The 25,693-nt window shown below is 39.6% G+C and overlaps 1 protein-coding gene across 1 annotated transcript in view; it reads left to right on the top strand.

Annotated features, from left to right (window-relative positions):
* The window catches only part of apba2b (amyloid beta (A4) precursor protein-binding, family A, member 2b), a 66,077-nt gene that overhangs the window by 17,766 nt on the left and 22,618 nt on the right, over positions 1-25,693 (top strand). The window contains exons 2-4 of the mRNA XM_028437059.1: positions 17,864-18,355; positions 19,461-20,557; positions 24,706-24,786. Coding sequence (XP_028292860.1) covers positions 17,884-18,355; positions 19,461-20,557; positions 24,706-24,786 — 1,650 coding nt within the window. The 5' untranslated portion in view covers positions 17,864-17,883. The remainder of the gene's footprint in view (positions 1-17,863; positions 18,356-19,460; positions 20,558-24,705; positions 24,787-25,693) is intronic.

Here is a 25,693-nt window from a genome sequence, read left to right as displayed (position 1 = left end):
ATTCCATCACGTCTGAAGCGAAGCCCCGCCCACCAGCAGCACATCCAACTCTGTGAGTTTCACTGCCTGCTGAAGTAGGGAGCTGCGCTCCTTTTTCTCCTTCCATAAACATAAACCACCTGTGAAAAAAGCCGGTGTGATTAGTGGCTAATACTAACCTAGCTCAGTGTCGACTTTCAAAGATGAAAACTACAGAGAGAATTTTTACCTGCTACTACCACCTCCTATGTGTAAAATCCGGTGATTATTGCTTATGGTAATAATATAACATTAACAATTGCCGAGGGTGACAATAAAATGCAGCAAAGGTAAACATTTAAATTTGGGTAATTTATTATCCTCTAAATCTTCAAATTTGACCATTACTGTAATAAGATAATATGTGAGGAATACAGAAAATACTAATGGTGCTCCGATCGATCGGCCACCTATCATTTTCGGCCGATCTCTGTGGAAAATAGGGATGTAACGATTCACTCAACTCCCGATACGATTCGATTCACGATACTGGGTTCACGATACGATTCTCTCACGATTTATTTTACAAAATGGGACTGTAGACAAATTTTTTTTTTCGGAAAAAAACTAGAAAATACTGTATTATTTTCCTTTTATTTTTCATTGTCAAAAGAATTCCTTGATAAACTATTCAAAACAATGCAATTTAACTAAAAATAAATCTTGAATGAAATAAATAAAGGAATAATACAAATGAAAATGAAGCCTATTAATTTAAATTCTGGTTCTAAAATAAACAATGCAAAACTGCATAATAGTTATTTTTCTTTTAAAAGTGCAACTGAAAATGTATTTTGTGCCTTAACAATTGGACTTTAAAAAAAAAAAACCGTGATTGCACTAATTTACGTCATATTTGTTTGGACCAGCAGAGGGCGCTGGTAACACAGTGGTCGGTTGGCATACAGATATCTTGCAGTGAAGAAGAGAAGCTATGCTAGCAGACAGAGCTAATAGAAAAACATGACTTTTACAGATATTCAAGTAATATTACAGATATTCTTTCAGTGCTAAAGGGGTAATGAATCATTTATTAACATATTTAAGAGTAGAAGGCAGCCAGAAAGAAAGTATTAGCAGACTCCGCCCGCCGCCTACACTTGTGGATAGCGCCCTCTGCTGGTTAAAAAAAGTACTGCGATTCAATTTTTAGAAAATCGATATCAACCGTGATACCTATGAATCGATTTTTAACTGCCTTGCGATTAATCGTTACATCCCTAGTGGAAAAGTATGTGATCGGCGTTCGCCGATCAATGCCTTACATTGCCGATCACAAAAACTGATCACCTGTCCTGTAGCTCATACTTTGCAGCCGGCAGAGGCTCTGTGTGCAGAGTAGTGTCCCCTCCCCCTTTCCTTCACACTGCGCAGGTGCGCGGCGGTAAACCACAACAACAAACATGTCTGCCGTGTGGAGCTTTTATAAGATCAGTGAGAGTGATGTAAAGTTTGCATCCTGCAACACATGCAACGAAAAAATACCTCGTGGGGGAAGCACGTTAAAAGGCTTCAACACAACAAACTTGATCTGACATTTGAAGAACAAACACTTGACGGAGTATAGTGAGTTTTCGAGTCTCACGGCAGACAAAGAAAAAAAGATTGCAACAGTCAGAAGGCAGTTAACGCAGCCCACGCTTGGCAACACTCGTCCGTATGAGCGTCAGAAGGCTAAGCAAATAACCCGGAAAATAATTGAATTCATCGGACTAGATGACCAGCTTTTCTCAGTGGTGGAGGACACCGGGTTCCGCCGACTACTCTCTCACTTGGAGCCCCGCTACATGCTACCGGGACGTAAATGTTTCACAGACGTAGCCCTGCCAGAGCGTGGATGAACACAGGAATAGACTCATGACCGAAAAAGCAGAGATGCTCCTCTTTATTAAAAATAATCTTCCCACAATGCTTCTCAACAAATCATAGACATTTGGCATGTGGAAATGCTGTTTAAGATATTTTTTTTTCTTCAAAGCAAACGCACTTAACGTTCAGTTGTGCTATTTTTCTGTTTCAAGGTCTTTAATACCATATTTATGTTATTTAAGTGACAAATGGGCTATTTTTTATTTATTTTATTTTTTTACATACGAAGCAACAGACCCCTTATATTTATTTTATAAATCATAAGAAAAGTAAGTACTAAGTAGTTTTTGTTTTTGTTTTTTTTTGACAAGGCACAACAGAGTTTGCCAAGCCATGTTCTCAGGCATTTTGATTTAGCAACTAATGATAGTTTATTTGAATTCAATCTGCATTTGACTTTGAATGTATCCTTTGTTACTTGACATGTTGTGAGATATACTTTTATTTATTTGCTTTTCTGCACTATTCAGCCTGTTGAGAGCTTTAATGTTTTCAATCTGTTAAAGATTGTGTTACTGATAGCAGGTCATTTTAACTGTTTTTTTTTTCAGTTGCTGCATTGTCCCTGCAAGGTTTTAGTATTTTTTCTTTTGAAAAAGTAAAAACATGCTTTTCTCTAAATCAAAGTGATTTTATGGTTCTTTTTTCCAAACCGTCTAGCCGGTAGTACTCATCATATTACAATGCAAAATTTACAGCCAATCCATGTGATCGGTATCGGTGATCGTCAGCGATCGGCTCTTTGGCTGATCGTATCGGTGATCGGCAGCATAAAACCTGATCGGAGCATCCCTAGAAAATACCTAAAAACAAAACTGCTGCGCTTAAAATTGAATTTGAAAGAAAGCAATAATTTTGTCAATAAAGGAGTAAAAACAGATTACGTGTGTGGATTTAAAAGACTTATTTAATTGTAATTGTAACAAAATTGGACTTTGCTTACTGCCAGCATAGAGAAATACTATGAATACTATTTGGAATACTTAAAATAAGTGACGTTATCCCATGTATTTACACTTTCTTCCTTGAATGACAGAGTACGGACCAGGACCAATTACTGGCCAAGGAACTCAGTCAGAGTATTGACCAAGACCAAGAACTGGCCAAAAATCTGGGTACGGACCAGGACGATACGTCCTCTGTCAAAGAGAACAAAAAGCAGCAGGACAATCTTTCTTCAGAATAGATTGGTGTGACTGATTATTTAGGGTTAGGGGTTAGGGTTTAGGGTTCTCCAAGTGCTTGAACAAAAAAAAAATGTGTTGATTTTTTTTACTTTGTTCTATGCAATACAACTATTTAATAATAAAAAGGGTTACAATTGATTGGTTTCTACTGTTGTTTTTTGTTGTCATTTGTGTTTTTTGTTCTCATTCTGATTCTCTGAAGACCAGGAGTTCTCATCCCAACTACACCAAACTTGCCATATTAACCTGTTTTTATCACTTTTTCTTGCCATATTTTTGCTCCTTTTAATGCATTTTTGCTACATTACTCCCATTTCTGCCACTTCTTCATCAAATTCCAATTCATTTCCTGCTATTTTTTTCCACTTTTCAGACATTTTCAGCACTTATAAATGCTTTCCACCACATGTCACATATGTTGACGCATTATTGTCACATTATTGTCACTTTTAACCTTTTTTATGTTTATTTTTGCCAATTTAACCACATTCAAGATTTTTAATGCCCACATTTTATTAGATTAAACTAATTTCCCCTACATTTTTAAATTCCATTACCCACAGTTTACAACTTTTAACCAGTTTCTGTGGTTTTTAAAATCCCATTTCACCACCTTTTCCACCTTTTTGGTAACTTTTAACCCATTTTCTTTCTAAGTAAAACAAGGATTTCCATCTTTAAGATGACTATATACTATGGCCCAAATAATCCTAAACTTCCTGGATAACAGTGGATATTATTTATTTTTATTTTTTTTTACTTTGCACATGCTGCCAAAGGTCAACACTACAAGAAGTGCAATCTTTTTTAGACAGCAATGCATGTTTGTTATTGCAATTAAATAAATGAATTTATTTTACTGCATAATTGTGACCGTCACCAGCCCTCCCTAAGGCCTAAGGAAGGGTAAGAAACACTTTATTAAAGGGAGAATATAAAAAGAGAGGGCAGTGTTATGCCTGGGTGAGGGGGTGGGGGGGGAGGTGGAGGGGGAAGCTAGCTGGGATTCAAGTTAGAAAAATTGAAGGGTGGGGAAGAGTTGATTATTGTAAAGTGAAAGTGAGATGTGAAGTTGTCGGCATGAGGCTTAGGTATAATGGTGGTGGCTGTGGACAGAGGGAAGGAGTAAACAGGTATTTGGGATCAACGTGTCAAAAGCTATGCCCACTACGAGTTTTATCCCACAGTCCAAGGCATGCCAGTGCATCGTAGACCGATATATGTGCAAGAACCGCCACTGCAAACCCAATCGCTTCCCCTGACCCGAAGGTGCAGCCAGGCTGGCAGAAAGAGCGGGGGCCAGGGAGCCCAGACAACCCCCCGAAGGACGAGCAGCCCTCCAGACGCCCCCAAGACACCAAGCCGAGAGGCAGCCACTGCCCCCCACATACACACCAGAGAAAGCACCAAGGAGCCGAGGATCCAGCACATCCCGCCACCGACCCCAACCCCAAGGCCCCCCACCTGCCAGCGTGCCCAGAGCCAGCAGGGACCGGACCCCAGGCCAGAGGACCCAGAATAGAAGCAGCACTGGGAACAGCCCGCCCAAGGACATCGACCACACCTTCGGCCACCCTGGGCAACGAGGGGAAGATGCACGCCGCACCGCCATCCCCCAGGCGCACCGACCCAGCCCCCCCAGAGCGCCCCAGGTCACCTTCTTTTTTTTTTTTTTTTTTGATACTGCCAGCGCGATGCTAGCAGGCCAAGCCTGCCGGTCCCCAAGAGCACACCCCCGGGACAGGGAACAGTGGATATTATTGAGGTGTATAAATAAATGTGGTTATCACAAATAAAAAAATTGCTAATGAGCCTCGATTTTTACTAAAGATAGAATATCGGTATATGTTTTAACTGCTGTTATGAGCTTGCTTTATTAGTACTATTGTAGGAAACTGTCAGATATAATAGTATGTGCTTTCATTTACACTAGAGCATTGCCTATATTCTGAAATGTTGACTGGTAACACAGCTAATGTTATTTCTTTTTGAGTACCAACACTGAATGTGAATAGGAACCTGCTCTCCCATTTTGTAGCGGTTTAACACTGTAACCAATCTTTTTTCCAGACCGATGCAGTGACTATGTTCCTCATTGCCACAGTTTTAACTGTGAGCGAGATTCCCCTATCGAAATCCAGGTTTGGTGATCTTAAAATAGCTCTGACTCATACATTATTACACAGCGGGACTGGCTCTTCTGTCAAACTCCGAGTGCTGCTACAATTGTTGCCTTTTTTGTTATTCCATAAATTCATGTCTGAGAGGAGTCCCTACCTTCATTAGCATAGCTTTATTGTTGGTGTGAAGAGATGCAGCATTTTTTTTATCCCTTAGAAAACAAAAGCACTGAAAAAATTTGTATTATGTAACACAAATATAAGGTTGCGGCTTTGTTTTGTTCTCTTGTGTGGTATGTATAGGTCGAATGTAGCAGAGGAATGGACAAACACACAAGTTTAGCGATTTATCATGTGACAATTATTAAAGGAGGTTAGATATACTGTAGTTTCCCAACCTGACTAGGCATGTTTTCCCCCGAGTTTAGGAAAGCATCAAAGTGACTGAGAGGTGTGAGTTCCTGCTGGAGCTGCCACTGCATCTGGAGGATTGATAGGTTCACACATCCTAAGCACACTCATCAACAGCACATCACGCAGGCAGGGACAACAAACTGGAGACACTGTGTGAACTGGCACACATTTGAACACAAGTTATGGAGACTCGAGAATACACTCAAGAATACACTCTCTTATGCACACACAGAGAGTAAGGCATCAGTTTTTCTTGAGGTTGAATTGATAATCAAAACTGAGCCCTCCGCATCTGTCTGTGCTACATCACAAGTAGTGCTGCTTTTCCATGAGGCCGCGCAGCCCCTGCGATTATATCCCAGGCTATCAGCTAACCAGCAATGGCAATCAATCCTACAGGTAAATGTTAATCATAGGATTTGTTAGCGTACGGACTGAAAATGCAAACAAAAACAATGCAATGCAAAGAAAACTCAGTAATACTTTACTTGAAGTTTTATACATAAAGGCTGACATCACGCTGTCATTGTTATGACAGCACCTGTCATTAGCATGAACAAGGTGTCATGAAGGTTTTCGTTAAGTATCGTTTGTTACCCTTACCCTAGCCCTAACCTTAACTCTAACCCTTAACCTACCCAACTCCACTAGATCCTGCCACCTAACACAAAAGATGCCAACATAGCTCCAAAGGTGTCAATTTAGCAAAAAGTGTCATAATTTAGGGAACAACACTTAATGACTGCGTAATGTCAGCCTTATGTATAAAACTTAAAGGTGTTACTGAAACTTCTAAAGCAGGTTTTTTCCCCCTTTGTCAGACAATAAGGCATTTTTTTTCGAACTTATTTGATCTCACCTACATTTTTTTTTATATATATATTTTATTTATACATTTTCAATTTTATAAACATACAGTACGTTGACAAGAAAAAAAAAACCTTGAGACAAAGAGGAAATAGTGAAATGAGAAACATAGAGCGGGGCAAAAATAAAACAAAACAACAACAAAGACATGCTCTTATAGAATGTCTTACAATACAGTAAGTCACATTTTTAAGGAATCATCACCAACTGTTAAACAAGTTTGTTTGTTTTAAAATCCAAAGTACATTTCTATTACTAAGGAGATATGCAAATAAGATCAAATGTTAGGTGCACTGATGACACCGTACCTCTGTTTATGTTCTCCTGGTTCTCACATACAGTGCAATTGACCAAACCATTATATATTCGTTCCTGCCATCAAACTGTATTAGCAGGCCAGGAAGATAGTGCTCAGCCTGACGGTTTTTCAACAAGATAAGGAAATATTTTCTCAGCCCAATATTGCTTGCTCATTTCAGCACTGTCAGTGAATACAATTGCCTTCACCATATCCAATGAATAATATTACCATTTGCCCCAGAATTCTGTTAATGTGGAGGACATTTTTGTGGGAGTAGCAGCAGAGATATTTTTGTTGATTTCCAAGCCGATGGAAGGTTCCTGAAAGGCTGCCATCTTTGTTAAGAATTGTCAGAGCCATTCAGAAACCAAATGATTTTTATCATTGCTTCAGACATTTACAAATACTGGTCCTTTTTTTTCACTTCATTACAAAATCTGTCATCACAACATTAAATAAATCAAGTCATGATTTCAATCTGTATTCCCCTCCTGCCTTCCTTCTTTCCTACTCATTAGTAACCAGAACAAGTGAAGAGCTTCAATTAACCTGGTAGAATTGCCCCAGCATCTCCCTCCTTCTGGGACTATTGGTTTGTTTTTGTCACTAGGCACTTTGTTAAAATGTAGGCCACGCTAGCTGTGTGACACCTGGCCTGACAGTAAACTGTGGTATCAAATGCTAAATTAACTTTAGAGGAGCTTTGGGAATTTATGTGGAGAAGAAACTGAATTTATCCATGCCTTTGGGGAATATTTTTATGATCCTTTGTAGGTGATATCTTCTGAATGCCTCAAGGTAATTCATATCAGAGCTGGAGGATAAGATTGTTAGATGTGGGATGAATGGGGAACAGAAATAAGACTTTGTCTTGTTCATCTGTCTCCGTTTCACAGTTTAGGTCTCCCGTGTCCTCCTTCCTCATCCCACACTGCATCATCAACCTCCTTACTGGCCTTCCTCGTTTCCTCTTGTCTGGCAGCTGCACCATTAGCATCCATTTTCATTAGTCATAGTCTCTCCTATATACATGACTAATAAACATTACTCAGTAAATAGGACAAATACATCTAGAAAAATTGTCTTTTGACGACGTCAGAGGCGTAATGTTAGTACTAGAGCTGAGTCAAAAAAATTATTTAATCGATTTCATTAAAATTTTACAAAATCAATTAATCGGTGCTGAAATAGATTTTTTATTTACTCTAACCCCAATAGTCTTGCGCTATAGTCTGGCATTAGCAAAGTCGACTACCGCATCTGCTCAAGAGAGTGCACTCAATTCAGTGCAAACATGGCAGACGAAGCTCCGCTGGGGAAGATGCCTAAGGGTGTAAGAAAAAAATCGATTTGATGATATATTGCAATATTTCTAATTATCCTATCAATCCAAAAAATGTCAAAATCAGTTTTTTTAATCATGTTTTTCAATGTAAAAAACCTTTAATTGCGCTAACATAAGCACGGCACATCAGACATCAGGATGTTGTGATAACGCGAGCAAACACTGGGTTCAGCGCACAGTGTCTGGATACTGGCTGATGTGTCTGCGGTGTGATCATATCTCAACTTATCTGAGCACTACAGCATCTTCTAAGCCAGGGGTGCACACACTTTTTTGGCTCACAAGCTACTTTTTACCACTGACATCTCTTCACGATCTACTGTGTTTGGGTATTAGATTGTAATATTTACATTTTACCTACTATAAAAATGGAAGACATGTATTTTTTTTTTGTAAATATATTGAATTTTTTTGTACAATGCATGCTGGTGTACCTTCAATAACTGTATGAACCCATATTGCACAATACAGCTGTGTATATTTTTTGTTCTTACCTTAATCTGATGACGTCTTGCACTGAATAGACTCAGTCAGGGATTCATAGTACGGACAATAGTTGCTGATAGCCAGCCTCAAGCAAGCTTCCAAATGATCATCAGTCATGGTGGAACGATACTTGGACTTAATGATCTTCATGTGTGAAAAGGCTCTCACAGAAATAAGTGGCGCCAAACAATACAGTCAAGGAGATGGCACATTTCCTCATGTTGGAGTACTTTTCCTCTGTGAGTTAGTTCCAGAACTGTGCATGAGCTCTGGACTTCAGCTCAATGTCGGTTTGTAGTGTCATAATTTCATCCTCCACTCCAGAAGAGTTCAGGTGAAACAGTGTTGCAATATTTGATGCAAGTGAAACAACTTAAGTATCTTCCCAAAATAGCTAACACATGAATGTAGCGATTGGCTCGATTAAAGCAAAGTCTTGAAAGCGTTTGTCAAACTCTGACTGACAAATGTCAATCTGCTCTATACAGCGTGCACTGTCAAGCTGCACACATGATATCCCCTGTGTCTCCACCTCACCTCACCCAAACAGGATCATAGTACTCGTGACAGACAGTATTAGAGAGTCAACATCAACAAACAAGGTGGAACATGGTGGTCAGCTTGGTCACAGATGCACAACAATCAGTCTGTGAAGCAGGGTAAAAAAACAGAAGAGATAAATGAATTCAAGGTCTTCTTGACAGGTAAGACCAAAAGCAGAGCATGACATTATTCAGGAACAACTGAAAAAATTATCTTTTCTGCATATACATGGAAGGAGCCCCACACCTCTTTGAATTTACAAGAGAGACCCCTTAATGTGTATCAATTTGTTTCCAGTTTTAAGTTGTTAAAAACTTATTTCATCCAGGGTGTGAGAGGCGGGTGTTGCAGACTACCATCTCATCAAAATGAGGCGTCAAGCTAATAAAATGACAAAGCAATAAGTTTAGTTAAAGGCACCAGAGAGGCAAACAAGGCAGTAATAGCATTAGGTTGTAGAGAAGTACCAGTTATCTGTGACAGAGTTTTAAAAATAGCAGTCCAATAATCATACAGAAACATGCAGGACCAGAACATGTGGACATGGTTTGCAGGAATCTGGTGACATCTCGTGCATGATGGATCAACTGTGTCATAGATCTTGGAAAGTCTGACCTTCATCCAGTGAGTGCAGTGAACCACTTTACATTGGATTAAATCATGTCTGGTGCAGATAGATGACATGTGCACCCGCTTGAGAATATCCTCCCTTAGCTCGTCTGAGATGCCCTCTCCCAGTTTCTCCTCCCAGAGGGCCTTCACAGTATTCAAGGAGGTTGGAGACATGGCCTGAATTTAAATACAAGCTTGTAGGTATAGAAAAAAATGACTTTGTAGTTGTTGAAAGGATGCAAATACATTGTTCATGTATAAATCCCTAAACCATTTAATGCCAAGATTGGACCAAATTGTAAAGGCAACATCGGCCATGGAGGGAGGAAATGGATTCGCAGCCAGAGGAGAATAGGTTGAAAAGATCTGCAGGCCAAAATTCTGCTTAAGTTGGTTCCAAATCTTAACAGTAGTTTTAACAATTATATTATGAGGAGAGGTTGGGCCATTGACGGGTGAGTAAGCCAAAGATATTAGTGACATGGGTTTAGAGGAGAGGGAATTTTATGCACTGCTGGACAATTCTGAGGTTTGCAGCCCAATAATAGAATCTAAAGTTCGTAACGTGATCTGTCCAGAGGACTTTGGTCTTTGTAGAAAAATTCTAAAATCAGGCTATCAATTTTCTTTAAAAAATGTTGAATAATAAAAATTGGAAAACATTGAAACAAACAGCTAAATTTTAAAAGAGTATTAATATGTGCAGTTGCATTCAAAGGAAATAGCTTACTTTTACCAAGATTGATCTGTAATCTGATATAAAACCAAAATATTTGAGTGTGGCTAGAACAGCAGAGTTAGATACAGGTAGATCAGAGATATATAAAAGGAGATCATCCGCATAAAGGGTCTCCCTGGTTCAACAAAATCTTTTCAGTTCACTTCATTGCGACTATTTCATTTGCATTAGAAAGATCATTGCTTGGATGTGATAATATAGCAGTGCATTTGTGATGGATACATGCACAGAGCAGGAGAAGGAGAGCAATGAGAAGAGGAACAGACTTCACTGTGATAAAGCAGAGAAGCTGATCTTTATCAAGAACTTGAATGCACTTTGTGTTTTTATGAGAGAATATTATATTTGGCTCTCTTTCAGCAGCCCAGTCAGTTATAGGCCTGTACATTATTATGTAATCTACTCATGAGTGGAGTTAAAATCTGTATTTTTTATTTTATTTCATATTGTGCATTGTTTAATTTTAATTGATTTATTCTTAAAAGCATTAAATTCATTTATACAATTGCAATGCCTTGATTTTAGTGAAGTTAGTACACACTTGTAGCCATAAATGCAATGGTACTAATAATTGGCATAATAATTTATTTCTGTGTTTCAGTTTTCAGCCTTGGTTTCCTCATTTTGGGTTTTAGGTTTCGGCCACAAATTTATATTTCGGTGTTTCTCGAATACAACGAAATACACAGAACACAATAGAGGGTGTGTTTGTAGTGTTGTGCCTGGAGTGGCAAATTCTACAGCGGACACAGGCTGAATGGAGGGAAAGGAAACAATGCATTGGGTGGTCCTGTTGTCTCTCTTTCACTTCACCTGTTTCCCGTCCATCTCTCGCGTTGCTGTCATCATGATGCGAGCAGGAGATAGTGAGATCGATCTCTGCATCTTAATGAGACAGCTTATATGAAAGTCATTTTCTTGCTCTGTCTTTGTCTGGCATTGCTTCCTTATTTACAAGCTGTGTAACTCAGCAGAGAGAGCAGATTACACACCTTATCACTGTCTGACTAATTATGTGGAAGTGCTGCGAGACATGTTTATGTCAACCACGTGATTGTTTACAAGATCACGTGATCAGAACTGACCCTAATAAAGATGACGGATGGTTGTAGCAGTGGTTATTTCATGGACCATATAATAGATGCAAGCTTTGGATCTTGGAGATTCAGCTTCCGTGGCTTGGATTTCTATAATGAAACATGTCTAATATAGTACAAGACATGTGGTCATCAGAGGTTTTGATAGCAGCTGTGGTACTTTTAAGTGGGACGTGACGACACCAACTTTCTAAGTTTGATTATTTTAGCACCTTTTTAACTCGAGTCCATATGGATGCCTTCTGTGGGCAGTGCATGAATGCATAAATGGGTGTTCGACTATATGTTGCCATGCAACAGACAAGGGCCATTTACAGCAATATATGTGGTGTTATAATGTAGTATAACGATATATAATGATTTAAATGACTACAGAAAGGAGCATACTGTTAGTTTGTGTGAATAAAAAATTGAATACGATACTCTGTTGAGTTGTTACATTTTATTTGGTCCCTTCTGGCTCCATGTACCTTCATTGGTTGCATTGTTTTTGTTTATTATCCTCCGCCACAAAGTGTGGAAGGGGGTTTATAGGTTTGAGCTCCGTCTGTCCGTCCTGCCTAGTTAAAGGGGTTAAAGATAGGATAGCCAAATTTGGTGTGTGGCTTCAGGGTGTCAATACCTTGATGGAGTTTGAAACTGAGAAGCGCACAATTATTTTTTCCAGAGTTTTTTTTTTTTTTGGCGGGGGATGTTGATGACTATGTCTTCTTGTGACATGTGGTTCTTAAATTTATTGTAAGCGGTTGTGGATAGATTTGCCTTCTTCGTTCCACGTTTTTGTCACCAGTTGCATTGAATAAACACGTGCCCTTGCTGCATGTCACAGCAGCACAGAGGTTTTGATTTCAATGAAATAGTTTGAATATTCAAACTTTAGATCTGAATCTGTTCATCTTTTTCACCTTGCTCAGCTAACCTAATCTTAAAATTATATAAAAAAAAAAAAGAAAAATGACCTCAACTTTCTTCACATAAAGTTTAAAATTATTATGTTGTCGTGATTTGTGGCTCATAATATTGCCTCTGGTGTAATATAGTAAGGTGGACATATAGTACACAGGGTTGGGGTCAATAACATTTTTCAGTTACAATTACATTTTCAACTACCCATGTTCAAATACAATTCAATTACTATTACAGTGACGAGCACTTTTTCCGATTCCAATTAAAATCTAATAATTTTCATCCTTGTTCTCAATAACAAAAGCGGTAAATGGAAATGGACTTTACCAATGACTAAAGTTCAACCACAATCACAATTATTGATATCGAAACAAATAACCTATAAAAGTTAACCTCTCTCTTGTGTTAGATTTCTGTTTGCATCTGTTATGGTAACGGGTCCTAAGTCATCTGTAAAATACACTAAAAACAAATGTCTTTCCTATCTTTTGGTTACCTTGTTATGCTTCCTAATCAATCAAAATACAGGTTCAAATATTTTTGGTGTGAGCATCTGAGCCTTTTTTTGAGTCAGAAAACCCCTCGATTTATATTGTTTTTTAATGGTAAAATGTGGAAAAGCTTAATGATAAAATAAATAACGCCAAAAAAAGCAGCCGCGGTGTGTTGACGTGTGTTCTTTCCTTTCTGATTCTGATTCAACATATTTTAATAATGGTTAACTATATATATGTGTAGAACTGTACATAAAACTGTAACATGGTTCCCCAGTTTAGCATTAAATTATAATTGACAATTTTTATAGAATTTTCATGGCAATTACAATTTCAAGTCAATTATCTAAACTCAATTACAATTTAATAATGATTACGACAGCAACAGATTCTTAATCATTTTAATTAATTATCAATTACAATTATAATTGACCCTAACCCTGATAGTACATGTCACAGAAATACATCCACAGTAATTCACTTCAAATTTCAATGCCCCTTCTATCGAAATGAACTCAAATGATCAGGTATGTGGAGCTTCTTTCAAAAACAGGTGATTTTAATAGTTTATCTGATGAACCTTCGCTCCATCTACCCTGTCACTCTACTTCCCCGTCAAAGGCTGACTGTCTAAATCACAGCTGTGATCAGAGGTCAGTTCTTAACATTCAAAGCAGAGAGAGAGGCAACAGTAGTCCAGAAGCTCACCCCCTGATCAAGCCATCTGCTGCTTTCAAGCCATTTACTTTGCTTCAACTTAGCTTTTATGTGTCTCTCTCACACACACACACACACACACACACACACACGATGAGATAAAGCAGTAATATGCCCTGATTCAGCTTAAACTTAATTTCTTTATCCCCAGATTTATTTTTCAATTATTTCAGTTTTAGGAACCTGTCGGGCAAAAGCATTTTGCCTCCAAACATTCTCAATTAACAGTGTATAATTAATTTAACAAAAAAAAATGATTAAAAAGACAGGATACAGTTGTCTACGATGAGTTGTTCAAACAAAAATGTTAAAACCTATACCTAAACAACAGATTTGCGTCAAAGGGCGCTACTTCCATGGTCATTTGGAGCTTATAGTGAGTTTTTCAACAGTTGGAACCATTGCACGCTTTGTAAAGAAAAACTGGAACCCCTGGGACTTGATGCGATGTACATTAAGTATAAGATGGGATTAAATGTAACTAAAAAAAATTTAGTTTCTATTTCCACACAGTCAAAGAGATCATTCTGAGCATAATAGTCATAAACATAAAAGATCATTTAAATGGTAAAATGCCTCTTTGCCTACACAGACATTTTGGCTCATCCTCTTCCAATAAGCGTAGCTCTGTAAATCATGCTAAAGCTGGCTTAATGGTACTAAACCAGTGGGACAGATCTGTATATTTTTATGATGCCATTAAATTTCATGTAATGCAAATGGAAAAAGCCGAATAAACTATAAAATACATATTAGAGGAAGCACATTTAAGCAAAGCCACCTGGTGGGACGGCTACAAGACTTACTATCACGTAGGAAGAGAATCAATTAGAAAAAACAAAAATTGATATAGTAAAGGAAAAATAGCAACAGTTTAGGAACACTAAGCTTGAGCAGTGCAACTTGTGGATGTAGAAGCCAACAAAGATTAGGTGAGAGGGTGTCACTCCCCATGGGATGCAGTAACCCATAGTTACTGATCCCTACCCACAGCTCTGAGGATCTGCTGGAGGCGTGGCTGAGCTCAAACAGGCCAATGCTTGGATAAATTGTGGAGGAGGAGGTAGAAGTCACAGAGGTGCAGGCTGTGTGGCAGCTGTTGGGGGGGATGGGAGGAGCGTATAGCAACACGAGAAAGGGAGGGAAGAGGGGAGGATGGATCCGTTTGTTACTACAGTGCTATTGTATCCATGCCTCCCAGCCCAGGACGTCAGGTAGGACTAAGATACATGCCTCATACCTATATATTAGCACGATTTGACATTTTTTCCGATTGGACGTGAACATTTTTTGTAGATGTTTTGAATAGAAAAGCCTTTTTAAAGCTGCTTTCCTCGGTATTATAGTCCTGAACGCAGGCTTAGAATTGGCTCTGAAGCAGTTGCATGAGCTACTCCCTTAAGGTGCCTTTACTGGAGTAAAGACTTCTCTGGGCTGACACACAGAAAAGAGAAGAGGCTCTCATCTATTAATCAAAGCGGGCATGTAAGAGCCTTTGTAAATTTTGCCTCATGTATCTCGACGAGCTTCCGTGAGAAATGCTCGTCAGCCCAGATGTGGATGAGTGTCTTCATCTTCTTGTTGCTCCAAATGTTTTCAGCACTCCATTCTCAACATTCAGTGATTCTTATTTCGCACTGTAGTGTGTACTCCTGCCCACTGCACAATGCTGTGCGCTCATCTTTGATACTTTCTGTATTTAGTTCAAGCCAAGAGGGTTAGTGTTCACACTGCACCAGAATCACTCTAGATTTCAATTGGAAATGCTACAAGTCAAGCCAAAACAAATGCCCTAGAGTTTGCGTGCCTGATCTGCTCTGAATGACTTTCCCGGCAAATGAATCCTTTTATTCGCTCTAGGATTTGTTGGTGTGAATGCACTGTAAGAATAATGTGTTCCAGTATTTCATCAAGCGTATTCATTGGTCTATGAGTTACTTTTTCTTTTGTAGAGTTCCTAGTGCATGGTTAACCTGAACTTTGATCACGTTATTGTCAAACAATCGACTACATAATGAGACATGCCAAAGATTAGGAATCTTTGGCATCTTAGGATTTGAAGACAAGCACTGGAGTTTACAAAAAAAAACAGCTGGCTGAGAGTCTAGTGCGGTCACCTCGGAGTCCCCACGTAATAGCCTCTTCTGTCCTGGTTCCTTGTTTATATACCAGAGGTTATGGCTTAAGTTTCCCTGAGCTATCTGTGATCTACGAGCTGTCTCTATACTGTCTGTGTGAACTTTATAACGCTATCTAACAACAAGATGTGATGTGACCTGAAACTAAGGCAAGACAGTCTAGCGACAAAAACAATAGACAGGGACATACATAAGTATCAGAAATAATTACAACCAGTGCTTCGTCAGGTAGTGGTGGAATCAAGCTGATAATAAACCTCATTAAATATTCTATATCCATATCTATAGATCAATTTCTGTATCTGCATCAATTACTTAGACATGTATTGTCACAACGGCTGGGTGTGGTGGTGGAGGACTCAAGGGCAGAATAAGATGGAGGTTGGAGGCAGGCGTAGTGTTTATAAAACCAGTCCATGTCTGTTATAAACTAACAGAAATCCAAATTCACAAAAACAAAAAGAGGCACAATGAAAACTGGGAGCAGAAGACAAAAACTCTGCAGTTCACAAGGAGGGTAACGTAGATAATGAACCAGCAGCCATTCTGCGTCCAGGCACTCAACTAAATAGTGAGGGAGGCTTGATTGGGAATGAGCCACACCTGGCAGCTAATCAGTCAACAGCACACGCACACGAGCAGGAAGTCCTGGGAACACAAAGACATCCATCCATCCATTTTCATACCCGCTTATTCCCGTTTATCAGGGTCGCGGGGGTCTGCCGGTGCCAATCTCCGGCTCTCATAGGGCGCTGGGCAGGGGTACACCCTGGACAGGGCGCCAGTCCATCACAGGGCAACACAGACAGACAACCACTCATTCACTCCTATGGGCAATTTAGAGACTCCAGTCAACCTTACAGTCATGATTTTGGATTGTGGGAGGAAGCCGGAGTACCCGGAGGAAACCCACGCAGCACAGGGAGAACATGCAAACTCCACACAGAAAGGACACTTGGGTCTTGGGGCTTGAACCCAGGACCCAGGACCTTCTTGCTGTGAGGTGGACGTGCTAACCACTAAGCCACCGTGCGCCCAACACAAAGACACAAAAGTTAAAACATGAAACCGGAGCTGAAACTACACAAAACAAAGACTTACACAACTAAAAGAGGACGACAAGGGATAAACACAAACAAAACCAAATAGACCTTGATGTTTATACTCAAACTAGTATTGTTGGAACATGTTAAAGACAAGAAAATATCTTCTTAGAATATTTCTTTGTGTGCCATATAGCTGTTAATGCCTTATGTCAGAGGGATTCAGTGCAGGTTCTGTATTATATCTTCTATTAGAGCAGTTGTTCCCAAACTGGGGTATGTGTACCCCAAGGGTTTCCTTGAACACCTCTCAGGAGGTACACAGAAACATTTGTTAGTTTACTTTTGAACATTATAAGTTCAAATTCTAAAATGAGCAAAACATCAGATATAAATTAATAAAAAGGCCTAAATTCATGAGCCTGCAGACACAAATAAATAATATATAACATGAGCTAAGGGGTACTTGCGTTAAGAAATAAAGGCTAAGGGGTACATGGGGCAATAAAGTTTGGAAAACACTGTATTAGAGCACACATTTACTTCTTTTCAAGGTAAAGCTATCGATCAATACCAGTCTTGATTGACTCATCATCTGCAAGGGCATTAGAGTAGGTAAAAATGACCTTGATTATTTTATTGATTCTCTGTCTTGTGTTGTTAGTTTTATATGATGGCGGTGAGCTTAGAATTTCTTCAATCTTCTTTTCGTTTTCTGAGATGTTATAAAACTCGCGACATATTGATCCTACTCCAGTTTCAAGAGAAAGTTGTGCTAGGTAAGCACAGAGGTGCTACACTGGACTATCTGGATATTATAGACCAGTGTTTAGACAATTGTTTACATCTAGCCTTAGCCTTTACCCTTTGTTTTATTATTGTTTGATAAGTCTGTTTTTTTGGGTTTGCATCCACACACTGGTATTGAATGTTGCTCTACTACTTTCTGTATTTCCGTGTCTCACAGGAAAAAGCCAATGATAATGCATGGCTTGTAAGCCACCAGTCATGGCTCATAGGAAGAGGCCGGGAACCAGCGGAGGAAACATGTCTGCCCCAGGGCCCGCCTCCTGCCCCACCCCTCATCCTGACGAGTCATGTGACCTTCAAGCCCTCCCTGCACGACAACGCCCTCTGCGCTACCCCAAAGATATACTTCACCCAAAACCTGTCCCTAATTCCTGTAAAGCACAAAACTCTTCTCTGAAGTCTCAAAATGTAGGATGCAATCATCCCAAAGTCAATGCAAGCGCAGAGGCAGATGTGCAGCTGTATAGTAAACAAGCTAATGAAGAAGTGGACAATCAGCCACGGTCAACGCCCCCAACAACTCAACATGTCCATGATAAAGACGACCATGCCCAGGCAAACTTCCACGATGAAGCTGACAGTCTGGAAGATGACTCCAGCTCTGACTATATCAACAACACCTCAGATGAAGAGGATGACTATGATGATGGTGAGTGCGTAGTAAGCCTGAATTACAACGCGATCACCATCGCAAAAGCTCACTAATCAGAAGTTGCATGCTACCCATGGACAGGTCACTCTAACCAATCAGTATTTACCTGCTTTTCATGCTTTGTAACATGTTTTGAAATAACTGCAGTGGAACGTGAAGCATAGTTAGGGGATTAGGGGAAACAGCACGTCGGTTAATTGGAACCCTTACGGGTGTGAATCTGCAGACATGCCCCAGAAACAGGTATTTGGCAAAACCTGTCACGCTAAAGTTTAAACACCCAGCAGCAACACAACTGACTTATTATTTTTTAGTTCGGTCACATAATTTGCCATTAAAATTACTCCCGACTCATGACTGTGTGATTTGTAAAGTGGAACTGAATATAGCCAATCAAGAAGCGAATTGACTGTGTCTCGCAAAATGTGAAAAGCAGTGCGGATTTACACGAGAAAAGTAATTTGTGCATCTGTAGAGGCAGATTTGAGAAGTTGTAACCGCTGAGTTGTGGTTGTAAACGATAATTGACACATGGAATTAAAAAAACATGCGAGTAAATGTCGGATGACACGTTTGTAGCTGCCATTTTATTCTTGTAAATATTAGTCTACACATTTGTGAATATTTTTTTCTGTAATTTCACATTCAGATCACGCACGAGTGAATATTTTCTTTGGGTTTAGATATTCAGATTTTCCCCATCATTGGTGACATGAACTTCATTTCACATGTGTATAGATGTTTTACACACAAGTTCTCACATCACATTCTACAAGCTCTCCCATTTTGCAACATAATTACCTTTGTAGTTCTGGCTTTGAGGAAGATCGGTATTGGGACAGAATCACTATGAGTGTGGTGTGCTGTGTTGAGATTATTGACGCACACACACACACATTATGATCAAAACTGTTCTATGCCTGATTTTTGTGTGGTATCTTCATGTGTGGGACCTGTAACAGAAAAAAAATCTCTTCAGATTGAGAAAATCCTTGTGTGTATCCTAGAGTACACCTTAGCAAATCCTTAGAAAGGTTAGGTTTGGCCATACGTATGAGTACTAATTTTTGTTTCATGTGTTTGGAATTTTTTATTACTGCAGGATTGGCTGAGGAAGATGAAGGTGTGACCTACTATATCCGCTATTGTCCAGAGGATGACAGTTACTTAGAAGGGATGGATTGCAGTAGCCAAGGCCCATGCAATCACAGCCACAATCAGAGCCACAGCCAGGAAGCGTGCACTGACTCCATGCAGCTGGGCAGGTCCCACCCTGATGAATGTCCAGAGGCTGTGGAAGGGTGGGACGGAGAGGAGGAGGAGGAGGAGGAGGAGGAGAGGGAGGCACAGGAGGAAGAATGGGTGGAAGGTGGAGAGGGGGAAGGGGTAGTGGAGCAGGAGTGGAGAGAGGAGTTGGAGGAAGAGGAAGAGGCGAGGGACCAGTGGAGAGAGGGTGAGGAAGAGGCTGGGGAGGAGTGGATAGAGCAAAGCCAGGACAAGCAGGAACAATGGGCGGGGCCAGAGGGACACAGGGTGGAGGAATGGGTGGAGGGAGAGGGGGAGGAGCAGGGCGAGGTCCGCTGTGAGGTGGTGGAGCAAGATCCCGATGAACAGATATACAATGGACGACCTGAGCCCATTCTAGACCATCACTACCACCATCACCACCATCATCAAACCGACTCCCTGCAGACGCAACAGGCTGACAGGGAGGAGGATGATGAGGCAGAAAGTGAGGAGTACTGCCCACATGAGGAAGAAGATGATGAAGGTGGCAATGAGGAGGAGACACTTGGAAAGTCCTACACTGGGGACTACTATGCTCCAGAAGACAATGGGAACTCAGTGCGAGTCTCACCGTATCGTAGCCGCAAAGTATTGGTGGTGGAGGGTGAGACAGGGGAGGAGGCCGAGGAAGACATTGACCAAATAGTTGCAGAGATTAAAATGAGCATGAGCATGGGCAGTCTGAGCAGCGCCGATCAGAGCCCAGAGGAGCTGGCACAAGGTCCTTCTTCAAGGGACTACCCTCACACTAAGCAGGATGCTTCTCCCTACCCACCCGCACACCACCGCCATGACAGCCGGCCCAAGTCCCTGAACATACCCTCAATTCACCACAACAACCCAGAGCTGCAAAGAGCCATCATGGTGCATCCACACTCCCCTGAAGATAGGCAGAGATGGGCACAAGAGCAGGTAAGGGGTTTTCCATATGTATACATATGTACAGTGTATCTATAGACTGTTTATGTATATGTATACTATTCAACCTACAGTGGATGAAATTGGTTACTACAACCGCAAGAAAGAAAGCATTTCACATAATGGAAAATAATGAACAAAAAGGATAAAGATTAGTTTTTTGATGATATTAAAAGATAACACTAGAATATTTGCATTTCATAAAGAAAATGCAAGTAAGGATGCATAGCTGAAATGCACCCCTATTTGGCTGTTGACATCATCCACCAATCTGCTATGCATCCTCACTAATTAGTTGTAGCCATGACGATACACAACACTTATATTATACAGTTAACAATTACAATAATATATAGTATGAAACAGATTTCTCTCACGTTAGGGAGAATGAGGTGTTTGGAGCCAATCATAGAGGAAAAAGTGGTAGTTCTACAAAATAAAAGTCAATTTAATTAAACAAAAAAGACATAAAAAAAGGAGAGACTGCAATTGAACAAAAGGCGCCACACAGCCAATTGAACAAAAACATGAAAAAGAAAGACAAAATACATCCAATACCTATTATAGTGACAAATTCAAAGTGCTGGAAATTAATTGTTTCCACCATTTACTATTGATTCCAGTAATGGGCTGTTTTTGTTTTTTCTAGTTTGTGCTTGTTATTCCTGTATTTGTGGATCTGCTGCTGAAATGCAGATATTCTTTTCAAAGGTGTTTTAATCAGCCTTTGTTGGTGCTCCCATGTGATTCTGTATATAAATGAAAACCAGGTTGTTATTTTTTAGTGTTTTAGTTTTAATGCTAGTTTTATACTGATCATATCAAATAAACAGGATAAGATTGACTTTATTTTCTATTGATGAAATGTGTCTTCAGCTTGCAGAGAAACATTGCTGCACGGAAAATACAACAAGCACATGGTCACCAAGACACAGACACATTTCTCTATTTTGAGCACATAAAGGTAGTAGTATACACAAAAAGGTGACATAATTAAACACAAATATAACTTCTATTTATAATGTTTTAGTTTTAGTCTTGAACCAAAACAGAAATGTTTTTTTCGAGACATATGCTATTTTGTTGTTTATAAGATAAATAACAGTATGCTTAATACTATGTAATCATGCATTGGAACCTGAATATAAGGTATCTGTATTAATTTGTTGTTGTTTACTTCTGTATAAAATGTTTTTTTTTATTCTTATGCTTGAATATTACAACTTTATTACCTGTCCATATTGCATTGGTCCCTTTCTCCTGTCAAATCATGGACTCCACATGTGTGGTCTACAGGGAACTGACCTTATGTCTACACACTCTCTGTATAATTGTGGTCTATGGTGTTTGGAAGGCAAGTCAACACCTCAAACTCATTGTTGTCCTTTTAAAATCATTTTCACTATGTGGCAGGATACAGTATACTGTAAGAGGCCACTGCTAACTTTAAATACCATTTCAATAGAAGAGTGTACAAGGTCCGCAACAAAATGTACTAGGTTGTATTTGTTACAGTAGGTTCCACATGAATGGCAGGACACAAGGTCATGCAGCAGAATGAGTCGCACTGCTTCACTGGGAATCCTTGTGTAGTACCACCCACCATTCTTTACTTTTTACATTAAGTTCATGAACCTATTTTTAGGACTTTGAGAGGCTAAACAAATTATAACCTATCAAACAGAACTAGCAATTACTTTACAGATCACGGCCAGCCAGGGCATTTTTTTCTCCTTAAAGCTGTAGTATGTAGAATCGTGAGACTTGTATAGAAACAACCTTGATCACTGTCTTCCCCCTGTTTCAAAACCTATTGCCCCTTACCTATATCCACGTGAATGTGCACAACTGTGGAGGGCTTAGCAACTTTTTTCTCAATAGAGACTAGTACTAATGTAGGGACTTTATCTTGTTTTATTGGAGAGTTTTCTTTTGTTTTAGAGATGTATCACTCTGTAGTTACTGTCCTGAAGAGCGGCTGCAGTCAGAGCAGAATAACAACTACCACTCGCGCATCCAGACTGCAAAATGAATTGCGTCCGTTCTCTCCACCTTGGATATGCTTCTCTTAGATTTACATGCAATGTATCCCGTCTGTTCTCACTCTCCCTCTGACACCAGGTCAGGAGTCCTCGCGTACCTCCGCAAGGACTCCAAGAGGACCTCTGTTCCACCCGAGTATGTTTGGGCCTTCAGACTGTTGCTCTACTACAGCAGTCTTCCTTTTTCCACTAACGCCGAGATGTAGACTTCTCCTGCTGGAATGTCCGCCATTGTAGTTTACTACAAAAGACGTGAACTCCCATCGACTGTAGTCGGGCAGCCAACAGCAACACCCAAAAACAGCTCACAGAGCGAATGTTTGAAAAAAGATCTCTGATTGGCTGAAAAGTTGCGTCACGCTCCTGGATTTCTAAAGCTCTTATACAGGGCTAAGAGAAGATAAAACATCACAGTGTCCACTCAGAACATGAATTACATGATGCTCAAAGGTGATTATGGATTTTTGACCAAATGAAGCAAAACAAAAACTTACATACTGCAGCTTTAAATGCACTTTAAATAGACACGGACCCATAGAGAAATTTACGTAAGAGCTGTGGAGTTGATGTCTTTTTTTTTGTTTTGCTTCCACAAATTACCTTTAAAAACAAAAACATAGTTCTAAAAAAATGTTTGCTGTCAAAATGAGTGATCGCTAATCACTGTATATTATGTATATGTTAAGCAGGTATGAAGAATAATTAGAGCAGAGTAATGAAAAAGGCTGGCATCTTTAGATAGTAATGTAATGGTGCAATATCAGGCTCACAGATAATAAAAAAAAACAACAACATTGCAGCTCACTTTGGTCCTTTTTGCTACAGAAGCTGCCACTCCTCTCTGCGGTGGCCTGTGAATTCTAATTACTCTGACAAATTAAAATTGATGCAGCACTGATTTATTCATAATAAAGTTTTACATTCAAGACTTACTGGATTCTCTTGGGATTCTATACATGCGAGAAGTTTTGTTAAACATCACAGTTTATCGTTCCTTGCTAACAAACTACAACATGAGCTTTTCTAATTAAATGGTTGTTTGCACAACTGAGCAGTGTAGCACGATGAATACTAATCAGGAGCTGTTGGTGAGTTTTGTGTCCGATACAGAAGCTGCAGAGATGAACGGAAGCATAAAATATTCATATCAATGTCACAGCTCTGATGCAGCATGAGAAGTGCATCTAATTTCATTCATGAATGGGAACATGCTCGTTTGAGCTTTTAAGCTTTTATTTTGTTTTGGCTTTTCACCTGATTGTCACCGACTGCTGTGTTGCTGTTTAAGCGTTGATTGTGCCACAGCTTCTTCACTGCCAACCTAAACTCACTTCAGAGTCAAAAGTGTAGAAAATATACTTTGCAAAAGATTAGGGGTGGTGAAATATAGTCGATTCATGATTAATGACAATTTTATTATTGACAATTCTGAATCGATTCTTAAATGACCAAAAAACGATTAATAACATTTTTCAAATTGTAATACAGACCAGGCGAGTCCTCCTAATTTGGATACTTTAATTTCTCGATACAATACTGAAGGAGCTGTGAGGTGTTATACAAAAGAGAACTCAAATCATTCAGCAGCTCATTGTTGTTAAATGGAGGATCAATATTCAGCAATACTGGAAAAAGGGTTTGTAATTGACTCAAGACTTTAATAATTAAATCAAATCAAGAAATTATGCAAAAAGATACATTGACTCAAGGTGAGTCAGTGTTGGTAAAGGGCGGTACTTGATAAGTTATGGTAATTGGCCTTTACATGTAAAGCACATTAGTAGTCTCAAAGACCTGTAAATTGCTATCCACATTCACCTACTGTATTCACACAGAAACACAAACTCCAACAGAGACAGAGCTGCGTTAAAAGGACCTCCATTGAAGTTTTTGTCTTTCTTATGAACAGTTATTTTCATGGACGGGGATATCCTGGGAAAGGATTCTTGATGTTCTACGTAGAAGAAAACCAGCTGAGCCTCCAACTTTGCTTTTTTTTTGTTACATTGTTGCAACAAAGGTTATATTATACAATTATAAACTGTGTGATATTAAAACTATCCCTCCTTGTTTCTTTTTGTCTCTGTGTTGACCTGCCAGGTGAGCAATGGTGCAGAGCAACCCAGGAAACAGCAGCGCTCTGACCTCAACATCCCACTGGAGAACAACAACGTACCAGAGGTGAGAGCTTTGCAGGTGACTAAAGCTTCTCTGTCTGTCGGTGGTGGTTTGTTCCCTCAGCAGAGAATATCGCAGCTATTAACTGTGTGTGAACACCTAAGTTAATGACTAATTGTGTAATTACAAACACAGCTCGTGGCCTCTGCTTGAGGCACGTAGTTAAGCAGCATGTTTACTTAGCAGCACTTTCACTGTGATGTTTGCAGAGATTGGTGCAGTTATCGGCTGCAATCACACATCCCCCCACAGTCTTTGAGTAGGATAGACTATCTCAACATTTCAATATCTACAGAAATCATTAGATCTCTGGTTAGACTCTGCTGATTATTTCGTTTCAGTCTTTTCCAAATCACAATGAGATGTACCTGGTTCAGTTTGAGGTTACGGTTACAAATACATGCATTAGTGAATGTAAAGTTCAAAACAAAGAAATGACTTGCTGAAAAGGGACCTGGAATCTGGAACGTTCTTGAGCTTAATCGTGAATTCATCCGCATGTTTATTTCTCAAACCGATTCGGTTTCTGCGCAAACTGAACATTATTCTTCTTATTCCTTGTTTGTTTGTTTATTTTTCATTTAGTCATTAAAAGTAAGTACATTTTTTTTTTCTATAGCGCTTTTCACTGATAAAATCACAAAGTGCTGTACTGGCAAAAATGAAACTACAACAACAGCAGCAACATCACAAAAGGATAATAAAACACAAGATAATTTAAAACAACAGTAGGAACACCATAAAAAGATAATAAAAATTACAAGCAATTTAACCAAAAGCCGTTCTGAAAAGTGCGGTCTTCAGATGTTTTTTAAAGGAGTCCACACAGACAAGCTGACGGAGGGACTGGTGTAGGCTATTCCAGAGTCTTGGCGCCTCCGCCTGGAACGCTAGGTCACCCTGGGTTTTA

The sequence above is a fragment of the Gouania willdenowi genome, chromosome 3, assembly GCF_900634775.1.
Source record: "Gouania willdenowi chromosome 3, fGouWil2.1, whole genome shotgun sequence".
Classification (NCBI taxonomy): domain Eukaryota; kingdom Metazoa; phylum Chordata; class Actinopteri; order Blenniiformes; family Gobiesocidae; genus Gouania; species Gouania willdenowi.
The sequence above is the reverse complement of the archived record's forward strand: the minus strand, read 5'-3'. Positions and strand labels throughout refer to the sequence as shown.